The sequence below is a fragment of the Nerophis ophidion genome, linkage group LG06 (genome assembly GCF_033978795.1).
Source record: "Nerophis ophidion isolate RoL-2023_Sa linkage group LG06, RoL_Noph_v1.0, whole genome shotgun sequence".
In the NCBI taxonomy this organism is placed as follows: Eukaryota; Metazoa; Chordata; class Actinopteri; order Syngnathiformes; family Syngnathidae; genus Nerophis; species Nerophis ophidion.
In genome coordinates, this window is record NC_084616.1 from 53,855,782 (window position 1) to 53,883,722 (window position 27,941).

Here is a 27,941-nt window from a genome sequence, read left to right on the forward strand (position 1 = left end):
TTTTTACCCTTAAAACAGCGCCATTATCTTATAATTTGCAGTTTGCACATTTTGCAGATCGCTGTCTGCAGGTATATTTAGCATGCATTAAAGTACTGCCACATTGCAGGTGGCAGACATGCTGGCTCCGGTCCAGAAAATCAGATGTGTGTTCCTTACATCATCACAACATTCTTTTTCAGCAGTGCTGTTTCAGTGATCATTCTATTTTTGGTGGCCGAATTTTCAGTGCATCACTAGTCAATAGTGCACAAATAATAGGCTCTATATATCCATTCATACAATATATTACTTATATAATAATAATTTGTTTTCACGTAAATCACCATAATTTTTAACATGTGAAGGCTTTTATTTTGCCGTGGCGGGCTGTCACCATTAATTACATGGAGGGGAAACCCTGCAATATATCTCTCCACAAAAGCAACCAGAATCATCACGACTTAAGCAGTGACTTAAGCAGTGATAATCAGTACGGCAATCCTGTAAAAAGTTCCAGTGTTTTTACATAGTGTAGGTGCGATGAAATACTATGTGGTCTCTACAAATGTAATTAACATTATACTTACTCCATCCCCAAAGATTATATGCGCCACATTTGATGAATTTCTGAGCATTATTATGATTATATCATCTAGCCTGTACCATAGAAAGGCATTTTCTTAACCAAATCAAATCAAATCAACTTTATTTATAAAGCACATTTAAAATTTACCACAGGGGTAGCCAAAGTGCTGTACAATGGGCAGGTTAAAAGATAATACAAGGACCGAGCAAACAACACAACACAACACAAACAGAACATGATAAAAAATAAATAAATAAAACATAAAAACAGGTTCACAGCAAGTGTATAATGGGGCCCCATTGCAGGATAGATATCTCTTAGTGTTAAAAGCCAAGGAATAAAAGTATGTTTTTAAGAGAGATTTAAAAACAGGAAGAGAGGAGGCTTGTCTAACACTCAGAGGTAGGTCGTTCCAGAGCTTGGGAGCAGCAGCAGCGAAAGCTCTGTCACCTCCAAGTTTCAGCCTTGTGTCAGGGACACAAGGCTACAATGGCTCACATTTGTTTTATGAACTGGTATTGTCTGGCTTTGTTTAGGATGTACTGTTCTTCTGTTTACATCATAATGCTTACTGTCCAAGAATGATTGAGTCAGATTAGAGGTTTCATTAGTATGGTTAATTTTCTTCCTTTGTAGAAATCCTATTTATATTGGCAGTGATGAGATGCAGAACTGATTAGCAACACAAGAGTGACTTGATTGGGCCAGATGGTTCTGGGTCATTATTATAATGGTGAACTGCACCCCTCTAGTGGCGTGAACACCACACATACTGTACATTATTATTATGATGCAATGCTTTTTATTTAAGATTGCCTTTGTATGTATAATGAATTCCAATGTCATAATGTTATGAATTAACATATTTATTTGTTTTATTAGTTGCATTATATTTTAGAATAATACAATCGAGACTCTTTTCTTCTCATCCCCAGTGAACTCGTCGGTCCTGACAACAACAGTGGCAGCAGTTACCCAAACAATCTTGGCCCCAACTTACCGTATTAATATGAAGAACCGCTCCATTTTGCTGGGTCATCCTCAGCAAGTGCCTCACTCCACGTTTAACCCATCCACTTCTGCCAGCAACGAACTCTCCCCAAATGGCAGCCTTATCTACTGGGGTGACCTAAGCAGGACTTTAGCTTTTGCATGGGCTCTTCATGTCTACGGATCAGCAAGCCTTTTCCTGCTTTTGTTTGGCGGATCTGCTCTTGGACTCATCTTGTCACCTGGCTCAAATTGTCCTCATCGGGGGGCTCTTGCTCTCGCCAATGCATTTTTGTTTCTCGTTGGAGGATTGAGAGCATCCCTCTTTCTTATTGATCCCTACGGGACACAGAAAATCCTTCCTCGCTCTGCAGTAGCGGCCATTTACAATTTGCCACTACACTTGCTAGTGTGGACACAAGCTGCCCTGGCCCTGCTGGCCTTGAAGGTGGCTGGAGTAAGAGCTTTACCTGCAACATTAGAGCGTCCCCCCCTGGTGGCTGTGTTGGCTGTGCTGCAGTGCACTCTGCTGCTGGCAGCAGATCTGCTTTCCCCAGCGCTGTCCCCTGTGGTGCCTGTCACCCTGCAAGTTCTGTCCCTGTGCTGGGGTCTGGGTCTGTGTTTCGGATTCCTTTTTTATGTGTTTCCACGTATACGATGTCCTCCCATACCTCACCCTGGAATTACTGAAGAGGCCAATAGGAAGGCTTGGTCAGGAAGCAGGAGCGAAGCGGTGATTCTGGGAAAAGTGCTGGCAGTTTGTGCAGTTTTAGGGGCTCTGTGCTGTGGGCTGCATGTTCATGCCACCCTCTGGCTCTATGGACTGCTAGGAGACTGGATGAGTTTCAACTGGGGTTGGTGGCTGGTTCATTTCTGGGCCAGACTGCTGGAGCTGGCTTGGGGATTATCCCTCCTACTCTTGGCTTCATGGGTCTTTTGGAGGCCTCAGTGTTCCCGGCCGAGAGAAGAAGTTGGAGCAGGAGATAAAAGAACAACAGGAGAGATGCCGTCACCTGGTCATTCTGGAGGCTCTTCTCATAGACACACATGCTGGTTCAAGATAGTCCAAAGTCTCACGGGTAAGCCTTGCAGAAAGTCTGATAGTAACGGTGTTGGAGGAGCAAGTACAGCAGAGGTTCCTAACAACTGGGCTGGCCCCGAACGTTCAGGAACTGACATCACAAAGAGTCTAATCAAGAACCAGAATCATGAGCAAACAATTGCCCAGCCACAGTGCATCAAAGACAGCAACCGGGCACGCAACCACAGGGGCCACTCTGCAGAACATGCCATATCTGATGGTTCTGCAGGCTCCTTGCTGAGACTGCAGGCAATGGACGTGCCTCAACATCGCTCAGGAAGCGGAAGTCTGGATCAAGATAGAGACACATCCCTTTCAATGTGTGAGTTTGATCTACGGCCCCCTTCTCCAATTAACCTCACCCGCAGTATTGATGAGGCTCTGCACAGAGAACACCTGATTGAAGGTGGAAGCCTGTTTCATCCTTTAAACCTAACTTTACAATCCCCCTCCCCTGGGTCAGGGGAAAGTCCGGGGCCTTGGATGCGCAGGAACAGTGACCTTCAATTTTCTGAAAGCAGTGAGGCTCCTACAGAGTCCTCGATGCCTTTGGGGGGCAGCATTCTCAGCAGTGTGCCCAGCAGGCAGGTGACTGCGCCACCTACACCCTCTCACCAGGGTCACAGGTGGGCTGGGAACGAGGTGGGGAATGTCCCCTCATCAGTGTCCTGCCCCGTGTCACTTCATCCCTCAAGAACATCAACAGGACACCTGGGGGAGGATGGAGTGGATGACACGCGGCCCTTCATTACACCAGACTCTGACAGGAGGCGGGGAAGGTCCGCAAAGCCCGTGGGTTCACACAGTTACCTTGAGGTCAGCCGACACGACGACTCTGCGAGCGTGAGCAGTGAAATTATTGACTTATGAACAGATCCTGTTCCTATCAAAAACTGGAGCTACGAAGCAGATATCAAACGACAATAGCACTTCAGCTTACTATCGAGTTTGTATCTCAAAGCACATGTATCTCAAATCAGTTGCGCCTTTTGAAATTAATTTAATCGATTTAATCCTTCCTGGCCCTCCCGAAACACGTAACAGAGAAATATAAATAGGAAATATTGTTGGAAAAACAATGCAACATCGTGTACCTACTAACAACTATATTAGTAACAGAATTGTTCAACATTTACATTTGGAAGCAGACTTTTTTGGGTCTTCTGGTGTCTGTTTGGAGCTGCTTCTCTGTTAGGTAACAATAGGAATTGTTATTGCTGATTATTTTGCACACGGACATCTTTGGGTGACGGACCGGAGGTCAGTGTTGACAGCAAGTTGTGTCTGTGTACCAATAAAGGTAATTTTCAATAATCCAATTTGTTGAGTCAGGTCTAAACTGAACAAACTAAAACATGTCAAACACAGCATCGGGATCTTATTCATGTTTTCATGGATAACCTTTCGCAGCTTATGGCCGCAGAGGCTAGCTGCGGTTGTTGTAACGTAGGCTGACAGACTGACTCCCTGGGTCGGCTAACCGGTAGGACATTTTTCAGTGGTTAGTGTCTCTGATTCGGCCTTTCGCTTCTTCTCCTTTACAAAAACTTTCTCAATTCCGGTGGTTGGAGGGCAGAATCTGTGATCAAATGCTACTTTAACCACGGCAGTTGAGAGGCTCTTATCTCAAATTATGCTCGCAACCTAAAGTTTAACAAAAAGCGCAGAGACAGCTTGCATCACAAAATACTTGTAAGTTGAGGTACTACTGTAATTCTAAATTAACTTCAGTATGAACAAAGAAACGTATCACTTGGTGATGGACTAAAAAAATGCTCATATTTGTCTTGTTTACGAGGTTTGAAGATATACAGTGTACTTGACTCGATTATGAGTAAATCAGAAGAAATTGCTGCTTATAGGAACAATCCTTGACACCAGAATTATCACATTTGAAGGCAAAATTGTGCTCCTCTTGGTCCCATCATTATTGTTTCTTTTGTACAGTACATATCAATAAGTGTTTTTGTTTACTTTTGTTCATTGTCCTGGGAATTTCATTTCAATTGAGCTTTTGTGTAATGTAAATATGTGCCATACATGGTTTTGGTTTGTTCTTTGGTATTGTAATGGTTATATAAGCCCATCTTTACTGTGTCTAAGGACATGGTGGCTCGACAACCATTTCCAGGCTAATATTCTGTCCTCTCTGCTTTGGGACTGATATCATATTGAGGAAGTAAAAAATAGCCAGCGACGCAGACGCCATAACTTACATACTAACATGTTCTTGCCTGTAGGTGATTATCCGCCTTAGTGGATGTCATGTAAAACTATTTTCTTCCATCTATTATATTACAATGATACAATGCCCAAGACTGCATTTATCAGGATTTAATAGTAGTACTGATTATACATGAGGCCCTAATGGAATTATAGTATCCATGACTGCTTTGGTAAAAACAAATATATATATATATATATATATGTGTGTGTGTATTTACAGCCAAAGTCTGATTTGCCATGGACTCACTAATGCAACACTTGACTTTAAATTAAAGCACTAGAATTAAGTATTTTACTAAAGAGAAAATTATCTTTCAAAATTATATAGGAATGATGTAAATACTGGTATTTTTATGTTAAATAAAGGGATATTCGAAACTGTCATATTTGTCAATGGGAAAGACAATCGAAAGTGTTCTTTTGTTGGCAGAGTGCCGTGTCGCTGTTTTGTTAGTTTATTCAGGCAAGGACAAGTGAGGAATAAAATATTGATGCAGGTATTGCGATGACATAAAATTACAAACGTTATCCTTAAACTGACAGCATATAGCATTAGCTTGTATGTGCTAATTGGAATATTGATTTTTCAGTAATTATTTAAGGAGTGATTTTTTTTTCCTTTCACTGGTTAAAAACCATATTAAATATGTCTCATGTATCATAAAACCCAAACCAATGACCTACAGTTCTTTTGATGACCTTTGGAGTGATGCTTGGGTTGTTATTTGTGGTATTTTCAGCTTAATGGCCTTGTGTTGTGGTCTACATTCCAATCAAACTGTAATACTTTGTTGTCTTGCTTTTTGCTGTTACTCATATTTCGTCCTGACTAGAGTGGGACCCCCAAGTGTGTTAGTGGGGCCCCCTCAGCAAAGAATATGTGCCATAGAAAAAACGCACTCCATGTGTCCAGCCTAGTTTGTAGTCACTGTGCGGATATTCAGTATTTGGCTCATGGAGCATTTGTTTCCTTCATTTTACTGTCTGGATTCAAATAAACATGAAATGATTGCAGTTTGTGTGTACTATTTTGTATGTTACTTAATTTTAGATTACTCTAAATCAGTGGTCTTCAACTTTTTTTCAGTGATGTACCCCCTGGGAACATTTTTTTAATTCAAGTACCCCCTAATCAGAGCAAAGCATTTTTGGTTTAAAAAAGGAGATAAAGAAGTAAAATACAGCACTATGTCATCAGTTTCTGATTTATTAAATTGTATAACAGTGCAACATATTGCTCATTTGTAGTGGTCTTTCTTGAACTATTTGGAAAAATATATAAAAATAACTAAAGACTTGTTGAAAAAGTGAAAAGTGATTCAATTATAAATAAAGATTTCTACACATAGAAGTAATCATCAACTTAAAGTGCCCTCTTTGGGAATTGTAATAAAACTTAATTCTAAACATTTCTCTACAAAAAAAATAAACCTTTAACATCAATATTTATGGAACATGTCCACAAAAAAATCTAGCTGTCAACACTGAATATTGCATTGTTGTATTTTTGTTCACAGTTTATGAACTTACATTCATATTTTGTTTAAGTATTATTCAATAAATATATTTATAAAGGATTTTTGAATTGTTGCTATTTTTAGAATATTTTAAAAAAATCTTACGTACCCCTTAGCATACCTTAAGTACCCCTAGGGGTACGCGTACCCCCATTTGAAAACCGTTTGGAGGTTGTTGTTTTTTACATTTACATATAAATATGCAAGATTATAGCCAACGGCTAAATCCCATCCTTAGTCCCTTCAACTTGTTGATGTTTACATAGTTGATAAATAAGACAACATTGACAAGTACAAAACCCAAAACCAGTGTAGTTGGCATGTTGTGTAAATCATAAATAAAAAAAGAATACAATGATTTTCAAATCATTTTCAACTTATATTCAATTGAATACATTGCAAATACAAGATATTTAATGTTTAAACTGAGAAACTTCTTTTTTTTTCTCCAAATAATTGATAGGTTGATTGGCAACACCAAATTGGCCCTCGTGTGTGAATGTGAGTGTGAATGTTGTCTGTCTATCTGTGTTGGCCCTAGTTTTGTAGAACAATTAGTCCTAAAAGGATAAAAGTACCCCAACAGTTAGTTAATATTAAAGTATTAATTATTTTCTGTCATGACCCCCCTGGAGGACAGGAATGTCCATCCATCCATCCATTTTCTACAGCTTGTACCTTTTGGGTATGCGGGGGGTTGCTGGAGCCTATCTCAGCTGCATTCGGGCGGTACGCGCAGTACACCCTGGACAAGTCGCCACCGCATCGCACGGACAGAAATGTACCCCTCTGAATTTAAATTCTATTGAGAACTTGATAACAATTCCTTAGAGTTTCTTTCTTCTTTTCATTCCTGTCACAAACTTCTTGATCTCTTTGCCTCCATTAGCTCTGTCTACATGTGTTCCTATACATTTTTGCTTCTACTGGGTAAAACAGGGAGCCTATCTTTTAGATTAGGCACTGTTGCCACCCAACATCAGGCGTGTGTATCTTTATAACATGAATACTAGCGTTTAGACACAAATAGTGAAAACCTCAGCTGCTAGCGACTCCCTATTAGAGAAAAACTGCACTGCTTATTTTGGTCTATTTCAGCTCAAGTATTTCTAAACAGAGTGTCAGGCTCGCCACTGACAGTTTGTTTGTGTTTTAGTTTCTCCTCTGTGTGTTTAGTATTTCCTGTCCTTATTTCATCAGCATTATTATTTTGGTTCAGCTTCCTGTTTGTCTCCCTGAGTGCTTTGTTTCCCCTCAACTGCCGCTGATTGGCACCTGGTCACACCTGGTGTCAATCAGCCCGCTACTATTTGTATCTGCTTTGTCTTCCAGTCAGGGCTGGATTATAGTCTTGTTGATGTCACGTATTGCATATCGCTCTTGTCATGTATTATCGCTCCTGTCGTGTCGTATCTTGTCTTGTCTGTGCAGCGTTGCAGTAAGCTATGTTTGATTGCGGTTTTTAGCTTACTACCTTTTGTTCCCTGCTTCCAAGTTTGTTTTTATATTACATGTACGACTTCTGTTTCCTGCTCGATTCATGCTAGCTTCCATGCTAAGTTCCTTTTTGTTTTGTAGCTCCCATGCTAGCCCCCATGGTTTGTTATCCGCCCACGTGCGTGCTTTTTGTTGTACCCTTTGTTTGTTTTTGTCTTAGTATTTAAATTAAATCATGTTTTCCTGCAAAATGCCTCCCTCCTTCTCTGCATCTTGGGGTTCGACACAAACTAACTCGGACACAGAGAAGATGGCAGCAAAGGAAAATCTTTGAAGAAGAAAAAAAAAAAAGAGGCTTTTCTGTAAAAATGAGCTTATACTTTAATTGGAATCCACCAGCCAATAGACAAAAAGAGACCAGTACAGAAGTTTAAGCTCTAAACTTGGGTGCGGAATTGCAGCGCGGGATCTCTAATTTTCTGGTTGTAGTATTCATCACACTGCTCGTTCTGGGCCACGGTGAAATGATTCTTCCAGTCACCAACTTTCCCTAAAGGCAGAGGGATATTTCAGATCACATTTAAATGTCAAATTTGCAGTCATTTTCGGCAAATTCTTTACCTTTTCTCATGAAAGGAGACACCTTCAGATTCATCAAGGGAGCATTGGTAAAGTTGGTCAGTTTGTTATTTTTCATATTGTCAAATTTCACAGCATTCACGATGGCCTCCTTCTCCTCGGCTGAGGGAGACAAGCCGATGAAAGTGCACAGTTTGTCGATCTCTCGTCCCACGTTCTGTGCACATACATATATATTTTCTGTTCATTTGACGGAACACATTCAGAAAAGATGTCATCTGGTTTATGGATGGTCAATAGATGCTTACGGCCTCTCAATTGTCCTGTTTTCAAAGTGCTCTCCTACTGCTACCAAGTTGTCATATTATCCCACAAACTATCAGGTGTGAGCAATGAGACAGATTGTAGTTGTGAAATGACTCTTAGGTGTGCATTAGGCACTTTTAATGCAGATATATGATATCCGCAGAAGTAGCAACACTCATCCCATTTCCAAAACTCATGACAAACTATGCAAATTAACAGAGCAATTGAGAGGAGACACAGACACAACACAGAACAAACCAAAGTAGCGAAACAAAAAGGAATTTTATCAACAACAGTATCAATATTAGTTATAATTTCAATTTAGCAGTGATTAAAAATCCCTCATTGAAATTATTAGACATTTATAAAAATAAAAAATAGCATCACAGTGGCTTACACTTGCATCGCATAAGCTTGACAACACACTGTGTCCAATATTTTCACAAAGATAAAATAAGTCATATTTTTGGTTCGTTTAATAGTTAAAAATATTTTACATTATTGCAATCAGTTGATAAAACATAGTCCTTTACAATTATAAAAGCCGGGTGATGAGCGGTGCCTGGTTTCTTCCAAACATTACGCCTGGAACTCACGCCAAAAAGTTAAATTTTTGTCTCATCAAACCAGAGAATTTGGTTTCTCATGGTCTGAGAGTCCATCAGGTGCATTTTGGCACACTTTACAAAGAAATGTCTTCTGTTTGGTCACTATACCGTACAGGCCTGATTGGTGGTTTGCTGCAGAGATTGTTGTCCTTTTGGAAGGTTTTCTTCTTGCCCCAGAGGAATGCTGTAGCTCTCACATAGTGACCATTCGGTTTGTGGTCTCCTCCCTTTCTAGACTAGGGTAAATGCAGCAATGTACAGAGACATCCTCGATGAAAACCAACGACGCTTCCCATCCAACCTGATGGAGCTTGAGAGGTGCTGCATTAATGAATGAACATTGCCCAAAGATAGGTGTGCCAAGCTTGTGGCATCATATTCAAAAATACTTTAGGCTGTAATTGCTGCCAAAGATGCATCAACAAAGTATTGAGCATCCACCCATCCATTCCTTTTATACCGCTTATTGCCTTTTGGGGTTGTGGGGGGCGCTGGCGCCTATCTCAGCTACAATCGGGCGGAAGGCAGGGGACACCCTGGACTTCATCGCAGGGCCAACACAGATAGACAGACAACATTCACACTCACATTCACACACTAGGGCCAATTTAGTGCTGCCAATCAACCTATCCCCAGGTGCATGTCTTTGGAGGTGGTAGGAAGCCGAAGTACCCGGAAAGAACCCACCCAGTCGCGGGGAGAACATGCAAACTCCACAAAGAAAGATCCTGAGCCTGGGATTGAACCCAAGATTGCAGGACCTTCGTATTGTGAGGCAGACGCACCGTGAAGCCCCAGCTATTGAGCAATAGCTGTGAATAGTTTGTCCATGTGATTTTGTTTGTTTTTAATTATAATACATTGGTAAAAATTAAAAAAAATTAAAACTTTTTACACTGACATTATGGGGTATTGTATGTAAAATGTTGCATTCCATTTTGGAATAAGGTAGGTAAGTTTTTATTGTCATTGCACAAGTACAACAAAACTTTGTTTTCAGCACAATAAGGCTGTAACATAACCAAATGTGGAAAAAGTTAAGAGCTGTGAATACTTTGTTCCCATTAACCACACTCCAAAGAGTGTGTTAAAACAGGTACTAGAATACCTCACCTCACTCAGATCTTCATAGAACATATAATGAAGCTTTGGATATGTTTGTTTCTTCTTCCACCAGCCGACCACATGCTCATGCCAGGGTCCATAGACCACTGAAGACACAGACAATTGCAGCCAGGTATATTAAATGAGAAGACAAGAACCTCACACTTTAACCTCACTCTTTCCCTCCATGAATCTTTGTAGAAAGCCATCCCAGTCTCCTGGGGCAGGGTGGATGCTGTTCATGCGGCTAAAGTGGAAGTGGGACACGGCGACATCCTTAGGGTTACGAGCCACATAGACTGCCTGCACAGAGAAAAAGATCTAGAATTGCGACTCTCTGCATCATGAAACAGCTAAATTCAGACTGTCTGTGGTGAGCGTACGCTTTTACCCGACAGTTGTTCTCCCAAAATGTCTCTGGGAGAAGTTGGACCGGCAGATGAGTTTTAATGAGACGGGGACTGACGGTGAGTTGGTCTGCCAGGTCTTTTCCTTATTGAAGAGCACATGTAAATGTCATGTAAATCCACAGTGGTCATGTGGGACGGTCTTAGAAAAAAATATATACATTACAAACTTATTCTGTGCACTAGCAGGAACATTTTTTTTTTTTTTTGTCCAAGCTCAGCTATCTAAATTACAGACATTACAAAATTGGAGTAGGACAGCAATCACATACATTTCTGGGTACGCAGCTGATTATGTGGCACTTTCTGAGCCCAAGATGCAGAGAAGGTAGGCATCATGCTAGCAAGAAGTAATTTCATGGTATACCAGGCAGAAAAAATTAACACAGGTCTAGTAAGAACTCAGAAAGCAACAGAACATGTTGGCATACAGAAGATAATGAACCAGCACAAGTTTTCCTCAACAGCTTTGTTGTGGTTAAATAAACCAGGATTCACTCTGTTTGAATCATTACTAACTCAGTAGAGCAAAAGATACCCCTTGCAAATGAGTAAACATTTTCTCATTTTATTAATAACAATAATGGATTGGATTGACACTCACAGCGCTTCACAGATAAGTCAGAACCCATCATTCATTTACACCCGGTGGTGGTAAGCTACATTTGTAGCCACAGCTGCCCTAGGGTAGACTGACAGAAGCATGGCTGCCAATTCACACCTATGGCCCGACCACCACCCATCATTCATTCACCAGTGGGACTGAGGGGGACTGTCCACTGCCCAAGGACACAACGGCAATTATTTTGATGGCAAGAAGGTGGGGAGCGAACCTGCAACCCTCCGGGTTCTGGCACGGCTGCTCTACCCACCTGACATTTTTACCCGATCCATTTCCATAACAGTTAACATGGATATAGGTTATGTGGTTCAAATTCCATAGTTTTTGCTATGAAACTAACTATGAAACCCCCTAGAACAGGGGTGTCAAACTCAAACACAGAGTGGGCCAAAATTTTAAACGGAACAAAGCCGCGGGCCAAAGTTGAACAAATTAACCTTTTAATAGGGACCCAAACAAGTTTTGCATTAAATATTGAACAAGCAAGGCTTATATAACTTTAATGACATGCAAAATCCAGTTTCAAATAATAATAATAATAATTAAAAAAATATCAATGGCATATCAAATAAAATTTTAATAAAAATGTTATGCCTTTTTTTCTATTTGCAATCTTCTGATGTAAATATCAATTTTTTTCCACAGGCTAATAATGCATTTGAAAATAAAATAACAATAATGAATGAACCAAACATTCAAGCCTTGAAGTAGCAAGAGAAAATGCATGAATAAAACGTTAATTATTGGTCAGTTTGCTGAAAGTTTCCCGCAAGAGTTATAATGGGTTGTACTTGTATAGCGCTTTTCTACCTTCAAGGTACTCAAAGCGCTTTGACACTACTTCCACATTTACCCATTCACACACACATTCATACACTGATGGAGGGAGCTGCCATGCAAGGCGCCAACCAGCACCCATCAGGAGCAAGGGTGAAGTGTCTTGCTCAGGACACAACGGACGTGACGAGGTTGGTACTAGGTGGGAATTGAACCAGGGACGCTCGGGTTGCACACGGCCACTCTTCCACTGCGCCACGCCCTATGACTTCCATGACGACAAAGAAATTCATTGACAGACTGGATCAATTTTTAACCGCCATGGATTACCAAAGAGTTGTTCAAGAAGTACTGTGAGAATAACGGAATCACAAACGTGAAGACAACTCTAAAATGGGTTAAAGCGAATGGAAAAGTTTAGTGACTGAATACATCGATGATGAAAAGACTAAGGATGGCTCAAGGACTGGAAACATGAACTGAGAAACCATGTGACTGTATACAGGGAGAAAGCCCAGCTGAGCTACTATTCAACCCGGGTTGCGCACGGCCACTCTCCCCACTGCGCCACGCCGTCCCTATATATATATCAATCAATCAATCAATCAATGTTTACTTATATAGCCCTAAATCACTAGTGTCTCAAAGGGCTGCACAAACCACCACGACATCCTCGGTAGGCCCACATAAGGGCAAGGAAAACTCACACCCAGTGGGACATTGGTGACAATAATGACCCAGTGGGACGTCGGTGACAATGATGACTATGAGAACCTTAGAGAGGAGGAAAGCAATGGATGTCGAGCAGGTCTAACATGATACTGTGAAAGTTCAATCCACAATGGATACAACACAGTCGCGAGAGTCCAGTCCAAACACAGCAGCGAGAGTCCCGTTCACAGCGGAGCCAGCAGGAAACCATCCCAAGGGTAGCGGACCAGCAGCGCAGAGATGTCCCCAGCCGATACACAGAGGGACATAGAAGAAAAAGAAAAGAAACGGCAGATCAACTGGTCTAAAAAGGGAGTCTATTTAAAGGCTAGAGTATACAAATGAGTTTTAAGGTGAGACTTAAATGCTTCTACTGAGGTGGCATCGCGAACTGTTACCGGGAGGGCATTCCAGAGTACTGGAGCCCGAACGGAAAATGCTCTATAGCCCGCAGACTTTTTTTGGGCTTTGGGAATCACTAATAAGCCGGAGTCCTTTGAACGCAGATTTCTTGCCGGGACATATGGTACAATACAATCGGCAAGATAAGATGGAGCTAGACCGTGTAGTATTTTATACGTAAGTAGTAAAACCTTAAAGTCACATCTTAAGTGCACAGGAAGCCAGTGCAGGTGAGCCAGTACAGGCGTAATGTGATCAAACTTTCTTGTTCTTGTCAAAAGTCTAGCAGCCGCATTTTGTACCAACTGTAATCTTTTAATGCTAGACATGGGGAGACCCGAAAATAATACGTTACAGTAGTCGAGGCGAGACGTAACAAACGCATGGATAATGATCTCAGCGTCTTTAGTGGACAGAATGGAGCGAATTTTAGCGATGTTACGGAGATGAAAGAAGGCCGTTTTAGTAACGCTTTTAATGTGTGCCTCAAAGGAGAGAGTTGGGTCGAAGATAATACTCAGATTCTTTACCGTGTCGCCTTGTTTAATTGTTTGGTTGTCAAATGTTAGAGTTGTATTATTAAATAGAGTTCGGTGTCTAGCAGGACCGATAATCAGCATTTCCGTTTTTTTGGCGTTGAGTTGCAAAAAGTTAGCGGACATCCATTGTTTAATTTCATTAAGACACGCCTCCAGCTGACTACAATCCGGCGTGTTGGTCAGCTTTAGGGGCATGTAGAGTTGGGTGTCATCAGCATAACAGTGAAAGCTAATACCGTATTTGCGTATGATGTCACCTAGCGGCAGCATGTAGATGCTGAAGAGTGCAGGGCCAAGGACCGAACCCTGGGGAACTCCACACGTTACCTTAACGTAGTCCGAGGTCACATTGTTATGGGAGACACACTGCATCCTATCAGTAAGATAAGAGTTAAACCAAGACAGGGCTAAGTCCGACATACCAATTCGTGTTTTGATACGTTCTAATAAAATATTATGATCGACGGTATCGAAAGCAGCGCTAAGATCGAGGAGCAGCAACATAGATGACGCATCAGAATCCATCGTTAGCAATAGATCATTAGTCATTTTTGCGAGGGCTGTCTCCGTGGAGTGATTTGCTCTGAAACCGGATTGAAAGGTTTCACATAGATTGTTAGACGCTAAGTGTTCATTTAACTGCTCCGCAACAATTTTTTCAAGGATTTTTAAAATAAAGGGAAGGTGAGACACCGGTCGGTAATTTACCATGAGGTCAGGATCGAGGTTAGGTCTTTTAAGAAGAGGATGAATAACCGCTTTTTTGAATGCAACGGGAACAGTGCCCGAGGAGAGTGATAAGTTTATAATATTTAGCACTGATGGACCTAATAATACAAAAAGCTCCTTGATCAGTTTCCCAGGAAGAGGGTCAAGTAAACATGTTGTCTGTTTTATTCCATTTACACGTTGTAACAATTCCTCTAATGTTATTTCCTCAAAACGAGAGAAACTATTTTGGAGGGCAGTATCCGTCGTATATACAATCGTGTCAGTGTTAATAGAACCCCGTTGTAGCTGGGACGCATTGTCTTTAATCTCCTTTCTAATGACTTCAATTTTCTTACTAAAGAATTGCATAAAGTCATCAGCTGAGTGGGTTGAGCTACTGGAAGGAGTCCCTTGTTGGGTTAGCGATGCTACCATACTAAACAAAAATTTAGGATCGTTTTTATTACGGTGGATGAGATTTGAGTAATATTTAGCTTTAGCTAAGGTAAGCATGCGTTTATAAGTTATTAAACCATCACTCCATGCTTGATGATGCACCTCAAGTTTAGTCGTGCGCCATTTGCGTTCCAGCTTTCTACATAATAATTTCTGAGTTCTAGTTTCTTCTGTAAACCACGGGGTGCGCTTTTTTGGAGCCTTTTTTAACTTTAGCGGTGCTATGTTATCAATGGTTTCGCGCAGGGCGTCGTTAAAGTTGTTAGTGAGGTTATCAATAGAGCCCACATACTTTGGGAATGGTGCCATTACCGAGGGCAGTAGGTCAGCAAGAGTTGTCGTTGTGGCTGTATTAATGTTGCGGCTGCTATAGCAGGTATTATTATTATTAATTTGACGAACATGCGTCTGAACCTCGAATTTTATAAGGTAATGATCGGACAATACTTTAGTATACGGGAGTATCGTAACTTTGGAAACGGTGATGCCCCTGACAAGCACTAGGTCTATCGTATTACCGTTGCGATGCGTGGGTTCATTTATTATTTGTGTGAGACCACAGCTATCAATTACAGTCTGGAGCGCTACGCACGGTGGGTCCGATGGGGTATTCATATGGATATTAAAGTCCCCCATTATGATTATATTATCGGCGTGTGTCACTAGATCAGCAATCAGTTAGTGCTGCAAAGGGTTCTGGGTATTTGTTCTGTTGTGTTACGGTGCGGATGTTCACCCGAAATGTGTTTGTCATTCTTGTTTGGTGTGGGTTCACAGTGTGGCGCATATTTGTAACAGTGCTAAAGTTGTTAATACGGCCACCCTCAGTGTGACCTGTATGGCTGTTGACCAAGTATGCGTTGCATTCACGTGTGTGTGTGTGTGTGTGTGTGTGTGTGTGTGTGTGTGTGTGTGTGTGTGTGTGTGTGTGTGTAAAAGCCACAAATATTATGTGACACGCTGTTAGTATGGAGGAAAAGCGGACGTGACGACAGGTTGTAGAGAACGCAAAAGGCAGTGCCTTAAATGCACGCCCCCAATATAGTTGTCCAGGTGGAAATCGGTAGAAATTCGGAAGAATGGTTGCCCCGGGAGATTTTCGGGAGGGGCACTAAACTTCGGGAGTCTACCGGGAAAATTAGGAGGGTTGGCAAGTATGAGTATTAGCGGTGAATGCGGTGTTACAGCGGCACCGACGCTGTATAACACTGGCGGGCCAGCTCTAACGCTAAATTGATATTGCCTCAAGGGCCAAATTAAATTACACGGCGGGCCAGATTTGGCCCGCGGGCCAGAGTTTGACACCCATGCCATAGAAGAACTGAAGAAACTGTCAGACATGCCTTCACACAAAGCTTTAATTAGCAACCGGGTCGAAAGGCCTTAAAAAGGTCCTTGTATTGCTTTGTTTTGTATTGTTCTTTGCCTGCATGGATGTGGCTCCATCGAAGAAACGTAAGAAACTGAGAATCAATAATAGACTACAAATGTCTTATACACTAACAGATGTTTATACTTAACAGTTATCAATTTTATTTTTTCATTTCTTAAACTCATATTTTTTTTTCATCCATCCATCCATCCATTTTCTACCACTTTTCCCTCTTGAGGTCGCGGAGGGTGCATTCGGGCGAAAGGCGAGGTACACCCTGGACAAGTTGCCACCTCATCGCAGGGCCAACACAGATAGGCAGACAACATGCAAGGCAAGGCAAGGCATTTTATTTGTATAGCACTTTTTATACACAAGGCAGACTTAAAGTGCTTCACAGACAACAAAGTGAAATGAAAGAAAATAAAAGCAAAATTAAAATGCAGACAATAAAAATAAAAACAGTGTGGACGTTAAAAGTTAAAAGACTTAGCTGAAAGCAAAGGTGAACATAAAAGTTTTCAGTCTACTTTTAAAAGTAGTCAGAGTTGGGGAAAGTCTGACATCTTTAAGAAGTTTATTCCAGGTATTTGTTGCATAGTACCTGAATGATGCTCTCCCTTGATTTGAGTTTACTCTGGGAACCGCTAACAGATTGGTCTCAGAAGATCTTAGTGATCTAGAGGGCTTATATAGTGGGAGCATATCAGTGATATACTTCGGCCCTAGACCATGTAGTGATTTATATGTGAGCAGGAGGATTTTGAAATCAATTCTCTGATTTACAGGGAGCCAAAGTAAGGATTTATGAATTGGTGTAATGTGACCACATTTTTTGGTCTTTGTTATAACTCTAGCAGCAGCGTTCTGAACAAGCTGTAACTGCCTGACAGGTTTTTTGGGAAGACCTCCAAGGGGAACATTACAATAGTCTAGCCTACTGGTAATAAAGGCATGTACAAGTTTTTCTAAGTCTTGAGCTGACATGAGCCCTCTAAGTCTTGTTACATTTTTTAGGTGATGGTAGGCTGATTTTTTTACTGATTTGATGTGACTGTCGAAATGTAAATCAGAATCTAAAATAACCCCAAGATTTCTGGCTTTATTTGAGGTTTTCAGGGACAGTGATTGAAGGTGTTGGATGACTTTAAAGCTTTCTTTTTTAGCACCAAAAACTATTATCTTAGTTTTATCTTCATTTAGTTGTAGGAAATTTTGGCACATCTAGTGTTTGACTTGCTCAATGCACTGGCACAGAAGATCTATGGGGCGATAGTCATTTGGTGATAGCGCTACATAGATTTGGGTGTCATCGGCATAGCAATGATGGTCAATATTTTGCATGATTTGTCCTAGTGGGAGCATTTAGATGTTAAAAAAAGTCGGTCCCAAGATTGAACCTTGGGGGACTCCACACGTTACGTTGGTTGGTTCTGATACAAAGTCACCAATGGAAACTAAATAGTTCCTATCTTCCCATTCACACATTAGGGCCAATTTAGTGTTGCCAATCAATCGATCCCGAGTCGCACAGAGGTTAGTGCATGTGCTTCACAATACGAAAGTCTTGAGTAGTCCTGAATTCAATCCCAGGCTCGGGATCTTTCTGTGTGGAGTTTGCATGTTTTCCCTGTGACTGTGTGGGTTTATTCCAGGTACTCCAGCTTCCTCCCACCTCCCCAAAATTTTTTGGGTAATTTTCTTTATTTCTAATACTTATATATTTTGGTTTATCGGCAGCTTCAGTGGTGTTTCACCCGCTGCCGCGACCTGATTCTTCCTCTCTGGCTGCATGGCATTTTCCTTCGGTCCCTCTTGGCGGGGGCACAGTTTGTTGACTCAGCGCCAGACCACCCTCAACACCTCCTTGGTACTGGACTTTATTTTATTCATGTTCCTGTATTTGTATTGTTTCCTTTCAAGCACTCATATTATTAGATTCACTTCCAGTTGGTCTCTTTTTGTCATACGTGATTATCAGGACACACCTGTCCCTGCTGGAATAACATGACAAGACTGAGTCACCAACGCAGAATGATTCGCAGGGTAAACTGACTATATATAGTTTACTACCCGCAATGATTGGGAGTATGATGAAACCGTATACGAAAACCAGTACAAACTTTCGGATAACATTTTGGTCAGAACCCGACTCTTACCAAAAGTAAAGTGTACAAACACCAAGGTATTTTTGTAAACAAATGAATAATTACAGTAGGAAACAAGTTGCAGAGACATTGTACAGCATATAAGCAAATGCTGCATTCGTATTATTCCTTGTGTTTCAAAGCGTTGGACATCACTGACATGTTCTAACCTTTGGGGTGACCAGGAATGCAGAGCTCCAAAAATGGTACCCTCATATACAAAGGTAGGGATGTCGATTCCTCTGGCTGCGTTTTTCCAAAGTACAAACGATCCAAAAGATAGCATGTCCATGTAGTTCCTGGGTTGAGGATAACATTACATTCAGTAAACAGTATATATATGATATTTTGCAAACAAAAAAATGCTGATGATGCTTCCAACCTTACCTGATTTAGGGTAAGAGGCTACGAGGATATCATCTGGTTTGGCCTTAAAATTCTTCACGTTTTCATAATTGTCCGTAAAGTACTTCGTCATGGAGACACCATGAAAGTCAAAGAGTTCTGGGCGAGGTGGCGTGTCCATCTGTTTTCGTCTTTTCAAACACAATATCAGTTTGACCTGCAATAGACTCTATGTTATATAAGGCTATGGATGACATATCAGGACCACTTCATTTTGATTGACATTGCAATACTTTTTATATGACGACCCAGCAAATTGACATGAGACCAGTCCCAAAAGCAAGATGTGTGGTCAGACGAGGTAAGTGAGACAAAAAAAAGGAAGAATGATATCTAGAGCTGTCAAAGCTAACGCAATAATATCGAGTTAACACTAATTACTTTTAACGGTACTATTTGGGGTTTTTTGGCACGCGATTAACATGCTCGCATCATGTGTGAGTTTCAACCTACTCAGTAGTGGGGAAAACACACTAGCGCCACTGCCGCAAGTGGGAACAAATGGACAAAAAAGGCCGCACTCAAAGGCAAGGCTAGCCCCCACAAGAATATTGACACTCCTGAAATGACCAAAGCCATCTGCATTCACAGCCAAGGGCCGTGTAATTACTTGGGCAAGTATCGTTGGTGTTATGTCTAAGGACGCACAGACATTAACTGTGTGTGCTCACACAACTTCTATTTACATCAGGAGTGTCTGGCCCGCTGGCATCTTCAACTTTGCAACAGCACAACATTTTATTTCAATAAGGAACCTGGCCATGCAGGGTTTTTTCATATTAAATTTAAATACTGAAGGGTCTGACATGTGCTAATTTATCGTCAAATTGTGGACATTGAGAAAAACTCAGGCCACTGAATGGGATGTGTACTTTCTTGCCCTTGCAAGGTCACCATGACCCAATCCAAACAACCTTTCCTAGTCATGGTGCAGAAAAAACTAAATTTCAATTCATTTGAATCCACCTCAAATAACTTGTGCGTCTGTTGAAAGTCAATAGTTCCTTTAGGAGAAATTATGTAATAATCTTATAGTGGGGATAGGTTGATTGGCAACACCTAAATTGGCCCTAGTGTGTGAACGTGAGTGTGAATGTTGTCTGTCTATCTGTGTTGGCCCTGCGATGAGGTGGCGACTTGTCCAGGGTGTACACCGCCTTCCGCCTGATTGTAGCTGAGATTGGCGCCAGCGCCCCCGTGACCCCAAAAGGGAATAAGCGGTAGAAAATGGATGAATGGATGGATCTTATAGTATCACTAACCCGATAACCAAATTATGTTTAAAAACAATAACTTAAAAGTACTGTATTACAAATACAATACAGGTAAGGGAAATCTGGACTACAAATAAGAATGCAGATTTCTTAAAAAAATAATGGCGGCCAGATATGAGGTATACCTACTTCCGGTTTTAATTTTAGTTTAGGCCATGGCCATTGGGTGTGACATCACGACTGTAGAAAAGTCACAGTTCGGTGAATCCAGTCTCGGCCCATTTGTTCTTCATTTGTTTTGCTGTGCATTTTCTGTTTTCAAGAAATGTTGCTTTAAATTCTCTGTATCTTGACGCGTGATGATTTTGTTGGTCTACCACTATGCTTGCTTTTTACAACATTCCCATATTGTTCTTTCTTGGTCCAGATTTTAGACACCGCTGACTGTGAACAATCAACATCTTTTGCCGCATTGTGTGATGATTTGCCATCTTGAAAGAGTTTGAGAATCATCTCCTTTGTTTTGTTTTAATTGACATCTCTGATGTTGGAGCCACGATTCATGTCAATCCACCAGGTGCAACAGCTGTACAAGGTGTGAGCACTCATTTTTAACTACAGACTAATGAAAATATTTAATCTGATACTTATGAGACATGACCTGAGTGGTCATGTCTCATATAATGTTTGTTGTGGTTTACCTATGTTTAAGTCTAGTTCTCCTGTTTTTCCTTTGCTTTTCTTGTTGCCTTGGACACTGATTAGACACGCCTGTTTATGTTTAGTATTTAGTTTCCTCACCTGTTGCTTCTTCTCATTACTCCCCTTTATATTCAGTTGTTACCCAGCTTAATTTGCTGGGTCAATGTTCGTTATGCAAAACGATTGCGTTTTTCTTGTTTTCGCCATGCTTGAGTGTTTTTCCACGTCAAAGACTTTGAATTTGAAACTATTACTGACTGCCACAATTTGTGTTTTTGATTTGTTTTAGTGTTCCATAAAGCCAGAAAGTTGCCATTTGAAATGGTTTTGGGTTATATCTGTTTGGGTTTTTTTTCTACAAAATTTAACAATTGAATGAACATCTTCCAAGTCTAGTGATTCCATAATTTTAATCCAGGGGTTTTAGAAGGTTGTGACACCAAGTCGATAAATTGGTGAACTTTTAAATTCCATCTCACGCTAAAATCCAAACCGACTGAAGCAGTTAATACTTATCCTACTCAGTGGCCTAGTGGTTAGAGTGTCCGCCCTGAGATCGGTAGGTTGGGAGTTCAAGCCCCGGCCGAGTCATACCAAAGACTATAAAAAAAATGGGACCCATTGCCTCCCTGCTTGGCACTCAGCATCAAGGGTTGGAATTGGTGGTTAAATCACCATAAATGATTCCCGGGCGCGGCACTACTGCGGCCCACTGCTCCCCTCACCTCCCAGGGAGCGATTAAGGGGATGGGTGCAGAGGACACATTTCACCACACCTAGTGTGTGTTTGACAATCATTAATACTTTAACTTTTTTTTTTTATTTAATTGCTCTCAACTGGACACTTATACCTGAGGAATGAGGTTTATTCCCAATTCACCAGCTCAGGGACAGCACAAGTCCTGTGCTGAAAGATACAACCATCCCATCAGTCGGCATCCCAGTGAGAACGAACATTGTGAGTAACTTTTTTGTTATGTTTTTATTGTTTCCATTAAACAATTAGAAATACCTGATAACGCTCCAAGGCTTTCGCAGTCTGTCATGATTAGAGAACAGAACGCGTTGAAGTCTCTTTGTGCTGTTGATGTTGATGTAGCGTTACTTGTCATTAAATGCGGCCCTGAAAAAAGAGTTTTTGCAATACTAATACTAATAATGACAATAATACTGTAAGTAGTACATGTTATCAGACATGTGCTTGTTACAGCTTTACATACCGTTTTTTCCGGACTACGGAGCACACCGGGATATAAGCCGCACCCTCTAAATTTTAGAAGAAAAATATTTTTTTTCATATTAGCAACACCAACAAAAAGATATATACGATGTGAAATTAGTTATTTACACGGAAAAATTCTGAAATAATTTATTTACATACCTTAATTGTTTTCAAACGGTGCTTGTAAAATGGTTGATATACAAAATAAAACAAAAGTCATCGTCTGGACCAACTAGGTGCAAAAGCAAGCTCTCCAATCACTTTAACAGACTCAATAACTCCACAGTGATGTCTTGGTAAGTTTACTGAAGAATTTGCGAAACTGAAACAATACAAAAAGAATGCCATTGTAAGTTAATAATACTGACACAGACACTTGTAAACATGTTAGCATATTAGCTCATGCTGACGGCGCTAGCATTATTACATTGCAATAGTACATACAAATATGAATGAAAACACTCTACAGACGTCACACATGAGGTGGTTTAGAAAGTATAAACAGTTTTAGTTATACTTTAAAACTTACAAACGTAGCTTGAAGAATCCGTATGAGTAGGAACGCTATGGACAGCTACAAAACACAATGTTACTCTACTTCAGGTTTCAAATGAAAGGACACTGCAGCACCAGCAGTGAGCTAACTAGTCCAAAAGATAGCGCCATAGCACAAACAAAACACCTTCTAAGTGTATTTGCTTTTTTCCTTTTATTAAAACCATTTTTATTATTGCTCTTAGCGAAGAAAGGTCCATGAGTTAGTCATTATTCTGTCTTATGTTATGGCTGTTGGCGAAGAATGGTCCATGAATAAGTACATTTTCTGTCTTATAAGCCGCAGGGTTCAAAGTGTAAGACAAAAGTAGAAACTTATAGTCCAGAATTTACGGTACATATTACAGCATGTATATAAAAGGTTTTTGGAGTATTTTTTAGAGGGCTTTAGTGGCGGAATAAATGAATCTCCATTTCTTGCTTTGTTAGCCGCCTCAAGAAAGCAGTTTTTCTACTCTCTAAAACACACAGAAAAAAAAGATAGTGATAGTAGATAATGAGCAAAATTACATATGCATTACTTCAAGCTGCTGATGGTGTGTTTGATGGAGAAGCAGCAATAAAGAGATACAGTAGAAGTATGCACTCTTAAGTAAATGCAGTACAATATTTAACAAAACTATAATACTTGTTTGTGGTACATGCTATTGTGTTGTATTTTATAAGATATTCATTGTCTAGAAGTTTGTTTTTCCTATTTAACTGCATCTATCCATCCCATCCGTTTTCTACCGCTTACTCCCTTTTGGGGTTGCGGGGGGCGCTGGTGCTTATCTCAGCTACAATCAGGCGGAAGGCGGGGTACACCCTGGACAAGTCGCCACCTCATCGCAGGGCCAACACAGATAGACAGACAACATTCACACTCACATTCACACACTAGGGCCAATTTAGTGTTGCCAATCAACCTATCCCCAGGTGCATGTCTTTGGAGGTAGGAGGGAGCCGGAGTACCCGGAGGGAACCCACGCATTCACGGGGAAAACATGCAAACTCCATACAGAAAGATCCCGAACCTGGGATTGAACCCAGGACTGCAGGACCTTCGTATTGTGAGGCAGACGCACTAACCCCTCTGCCACCGTGAAGCCTATTTAACTGCATGTTATATGTTAAATGTGGGTGGGTTATTTTTTTTGGAGGGGGGGAGGGAGGGGGCAGCACCGATTGTGAAATTCTAATGAATTTTCATGGGGACTATTGATTTGAGATACGAGTATATTTAGTTACGGACTTCAACTTGTATGTTAAGGCAACACTGTACTTGAAAACAACATGTTAATTAATGTGAAATTGTGAATACTTATCTTCCTTTTGACATCCATGTATGACAAAACATAGAACATTGATTGGAGCGGAAGAGTTTAAAGGCATGTCACTGCGACAACGGTAATTATTGGTTTATTTCTGGCTTTACTTGTTTTGTACAATGTGGCTTAAGCAAAACATTTTATACACACAAGATTTTTAAAGTGATATGTGACATGAATGCTACAGGTAAATTTTTTGCTTGGACTGATACGATGTTATTACAATAAAAGCTTGAATAATATCATTATTTCTTATGATTGAATATATTTCCCTTTATTTGAATGAATGGTTTATTTTGAGCCATGCAAAAAAACAAGAGAATGACATAAAATACAAAAGAAATATAAATACATTATTTTTACACCTACATAGAAAACATTACATGTGACTAATCTTTTGTAGATGTCAAGATTGGCTAAAAGGGAGTGGGAAGAAGTAAACTTATTAGGTCCCACCCCTATACATATACAATATATATTTATTCAGACAAGATTTACGTTATGTATAGTTTTTCCCTTAAAATGGTTCAACTGTCATGTGCAATCTTCTTCAGAACGGTAGAGGACGCTACCTAAATCTTATATGAATAGAATAAACAGAAAGTATGTTACGCTACCAACATGTTTAGTTGTTCTTTTTTTAAACAGAAAACCTTAAGAATTTTAACATGAGGTGTAGACTTTTAACAAACAGCTTGATTATGTATTAGAGTAAATCTACAAAAACAAAATTAATATTGCAATTCAGCATTTTTTGCAACATATAATTATCACACAAACTGCCATTAGTAATATTTAACATTTCTTATCCAACAATCAAAAAGACAAAAACCCAAAGAGTAAGAATCACATCATACCTGTATTTGCACCAGACAAAGTAGAGGTACTGACTGGCTGTGTCTTACAGCAAGAGCCTATTAAAATAATTTGCAAGGCCACACCTCTTTGTTTCATCAATTCGTACAAACCAGTTCACCAACTGGCTCCACAATAAGTTGTGAGTCTGGGGGTTTTAACCCACAAGGTCAAATTTCATACAGGCGATGTTGGTACTTGTACAATTAGTATCTTTGCTGTGATATTATAGCTCTTTGAGCAGGAGTCTTCAAACCAAACTTCTTTTTTTAATGTGGCCTGTCCAATAGCTCCTTCAAATCATATTGTTGATGTAGATGCACATATCTGCTGTACAGATTTACTTTACAAAAGAGAAGTGTTGAATACTTCTCTTGTTGCCTTGTTTGTATTCAACTTTATTAAATGATTGGAGCTGCAGCAGGTGGTGATAGAAAGAAGAACACACACACACATATACATATGTATATATATATATATATATATATATATATATATACACACACATTTATACATATATATAAATATATAAATATATATATATATATGTATGTATATATAAGCATATATATATGTATATACATACATATATATTCATATATATCTGTGTGTGTATATATATGTATACATAAACATATAAACACATGTATATATACAAATAAATATTACACACACATATATACATATATACACATACATATGGAGACACATTTGTGTGTATATATATATATATATATATATATATATATAATATAATGTGTGTATATATATGTGTGTTTATACACACATATATATATATACATATATATATATATATATATACACACAGTATGTATATATACAGTGTGTATATATGTGTTGTGGTGGCCCTGGCCTGCGGACCTACAGCGAAGCGGGGTGTGGCAGAACCGGTTTTGAGATTAGCGACAGGTGAGTGGATGACACAGCTGAGAGTGTTTGTCTAATCACCTGTCACTCTGTTAAAGGCAGCAGTCGGGAAGGATAAGGGAGTTGTTGACGGTGGAGCGCGAGAGAGAGCGAGTTAGACAGACGCCAAAGACATTTGCTGGAAAGCACAACAAAGACGCTTTATTGAAAAATAAAAATTGTTGAGAACCTGGAAGAGCCTGTCATGTCAGTGCTTGATGGTCCGAGGAACCCCGAGGAGAGAAACCTCCACAAATGTATACATAAACATGTATACACATGTATATATACAAATAATTATTACACACACATATATACACATACATATAGACACACATTTATATATATATATATATATATATATATATATATATATATATACTGTATATATATATATATATATTTAATGTGTATGTGTGTGTATATATTAAGGGTGTGGAAAAAAATCGATTCGAATTTGAATCGCAATTCTCACGTTGTGCGATTCAGAATCGATCCTCATTTTTAAAAAATTGTTGTTGTTTTTTAATGATTTTTTTTTTTAATCAATCCAACAAAACAATACGCAGCAATACCATAACAATGCAATCCAATTCCAAAACCAAACCTGACCCACCAACACTCAGAACTGCAATAAACAGAGCAATTGAGAGACACAAACACGACACAGAACAAACCAAAAGTAGTGAAACAAACATTTATATTATCAACAACAGTATAAATATTAGTTATAATTTCCGCATAGCAGTGATTAAAAATCCCTCATTGACATTATCATTAGACATTTATAAAAATAAAAAAACAGAACAATAATGTCACAGTGGTTTACACTTGCATCGCATCTCATAAGCTTGACAACACACTGTGTCCAATATTTTCACAAAGATAAAATAAGTCATATTTTTGGTTCGTTTAATAGTTAAAACAAATTTACATTATTGCAATCAGTTGATAAAACATTGTCCTTTACAATTATAAAAGCTTTTTACAAAAATCTACTACTCTGCTTGCAGGTCAGCAGACTGGGGTGGATCCCTGGAAGAACTGTACAACTCCCGCTGCCTGAAAAAGGCAGCCAACATACTCAAGGATCCATCCCACCCCGGCAACAGCCACTTCGAACGGTTGCCTTCCGGCAGACGTTTCAGAACCATGCGAACCCGCACAAATAGACTCAAGAACAGTTTCTACCCCCGGGCCATAACTGCACTAAACGCAGCTGGAATGTAAAAAAAAATAAAATAAAAATAAAAAATCTCTCATGTGCAACATGAGGAAGCCACCGGTCAATCATGACCCGGGACTGTACAATCAGTGGTTACATGCCAACTGGACAATATTTACCATATTTATTTACATATTTAATCCACAATAAAAAGCCTGCACAGCATAGGAGGTAGGAAATACTGACTCCCAACCCCTCAGCACACTCGGAATCAGCATTACTCCTCTCTAGTCAGTTTTAGTAGTCACTTTATACTTTTTATTGTCTCGTTTTTTACATTGCCTCTTAGAGTGGTCTTAGGACATATTGTATATTGCATATTGTGTATATTGTGTTGTTTCTGTATATTGTGTGGTTTCTTCTTTTTTTAAATGCAAAGCAACTCAGGGAAGCGACCTAAATTTCGTTGGACCTGTACCTGCACATGCACAATGACAATAAAGAACATTCATTCATTTATTACTTCATCCTGCTGAAATCCTATGTAACAAATGAATAGAGAATCCTTTTAAATCGGGGAAAAAATCGTTTTTGAATCGAGAATCGTGTTGAATTGAAAAAAAAAAATCTATTTTGAATCGAATCGTGACCCCAAGAATCGATATTGAATCGAATCGGGGGACACCCAAAGATTCGCCGCCCTAGTGTGTGTATATATATATATATATATATATATATATATATATATATGTATATATATATATATATTTATATATATATATATACAGTAGGTATGGTGTTCTTGGGATGCAACTCAGTATTCTTCTTCCTCCAAACAAGACGAGTTGAGTTTATACCAGAATGGGTACATGGATGATACAGCAGAGGATTGGGAGAATGTCATGTGGTCAGATGAAACCAAAATAGAACTTTTTGGTATAAACTCAACTCGTTGTGTTTGGAGGAAGAAGAATACTGAGTTGCATCCCAAAAACACTAATGTGAAGCATGGGGGTGGAAACGTCA

At 39.8% G+C, this 27,941-nt stretch overlaps 2 protein-coding genes across 2 annotated transcripts in view; one reads left to right on the forward strand and one right to left on the reverse strand.

Annotated features, from left to right (window-relative positions):
- Window positions 1-5,879, forward strand: part of LOC133554936 (proline-rich transmembrane protein 3) — a 44,457-nt gene extending 38,578 nt beyond the window's left edge. The window contains exon 4 of the mRNA XM_061904250.1: window positions 1,504-5,879. Coding sequence (XP_061760234.1) covers window positions 1,504-3,509 — 2,006 coding nt within the window. The 3' untranslated portion in view covers window positions 3,510-5,879. The remainder of the gene's footprint in view (window positions 1-1,503) is intronic.
- Window positions 5,880-8,175: 2,296 nt separating this feature from the next.
- LOC133554937 (cytosolic sulfotransferase 3-like) lies at window positions 8,176-24,876 on the reverse strand. The gene is made up of 10 exons (XM_061904251.1): window positions 24,826-24,876; window positions 22,263-22,425; window positions 22,102-22,147; window positions 18,948-19,122; window positions 18,731-18,859; window positions 10,808-10,908; window positions 10,593-10,719; window positions 10,426-10,523; window positions 8,441-8,615; window positions 8,176-8,369 (listed from the first exon to the last, which is right to left on the reverse strand). The coding sequence occupies exons 4-10, from the start codon at window positions 19,084-19,086 to the stop codon at window positions 8,257-8,259; spliced, it is 882 nt and encodes a 293-aa protein (XP_061760235.1). The 5' UTR covers window positions 19,087-19,122; window positions 22,102-22,147; window positions 22,263-22,425; window positions 24,826-24,876; the 3' UTR covers window positions 8,176-8,256.
- Between the last annotated feature and the right edge of the window lie 3,065 nt (window positions 24,877-27,941).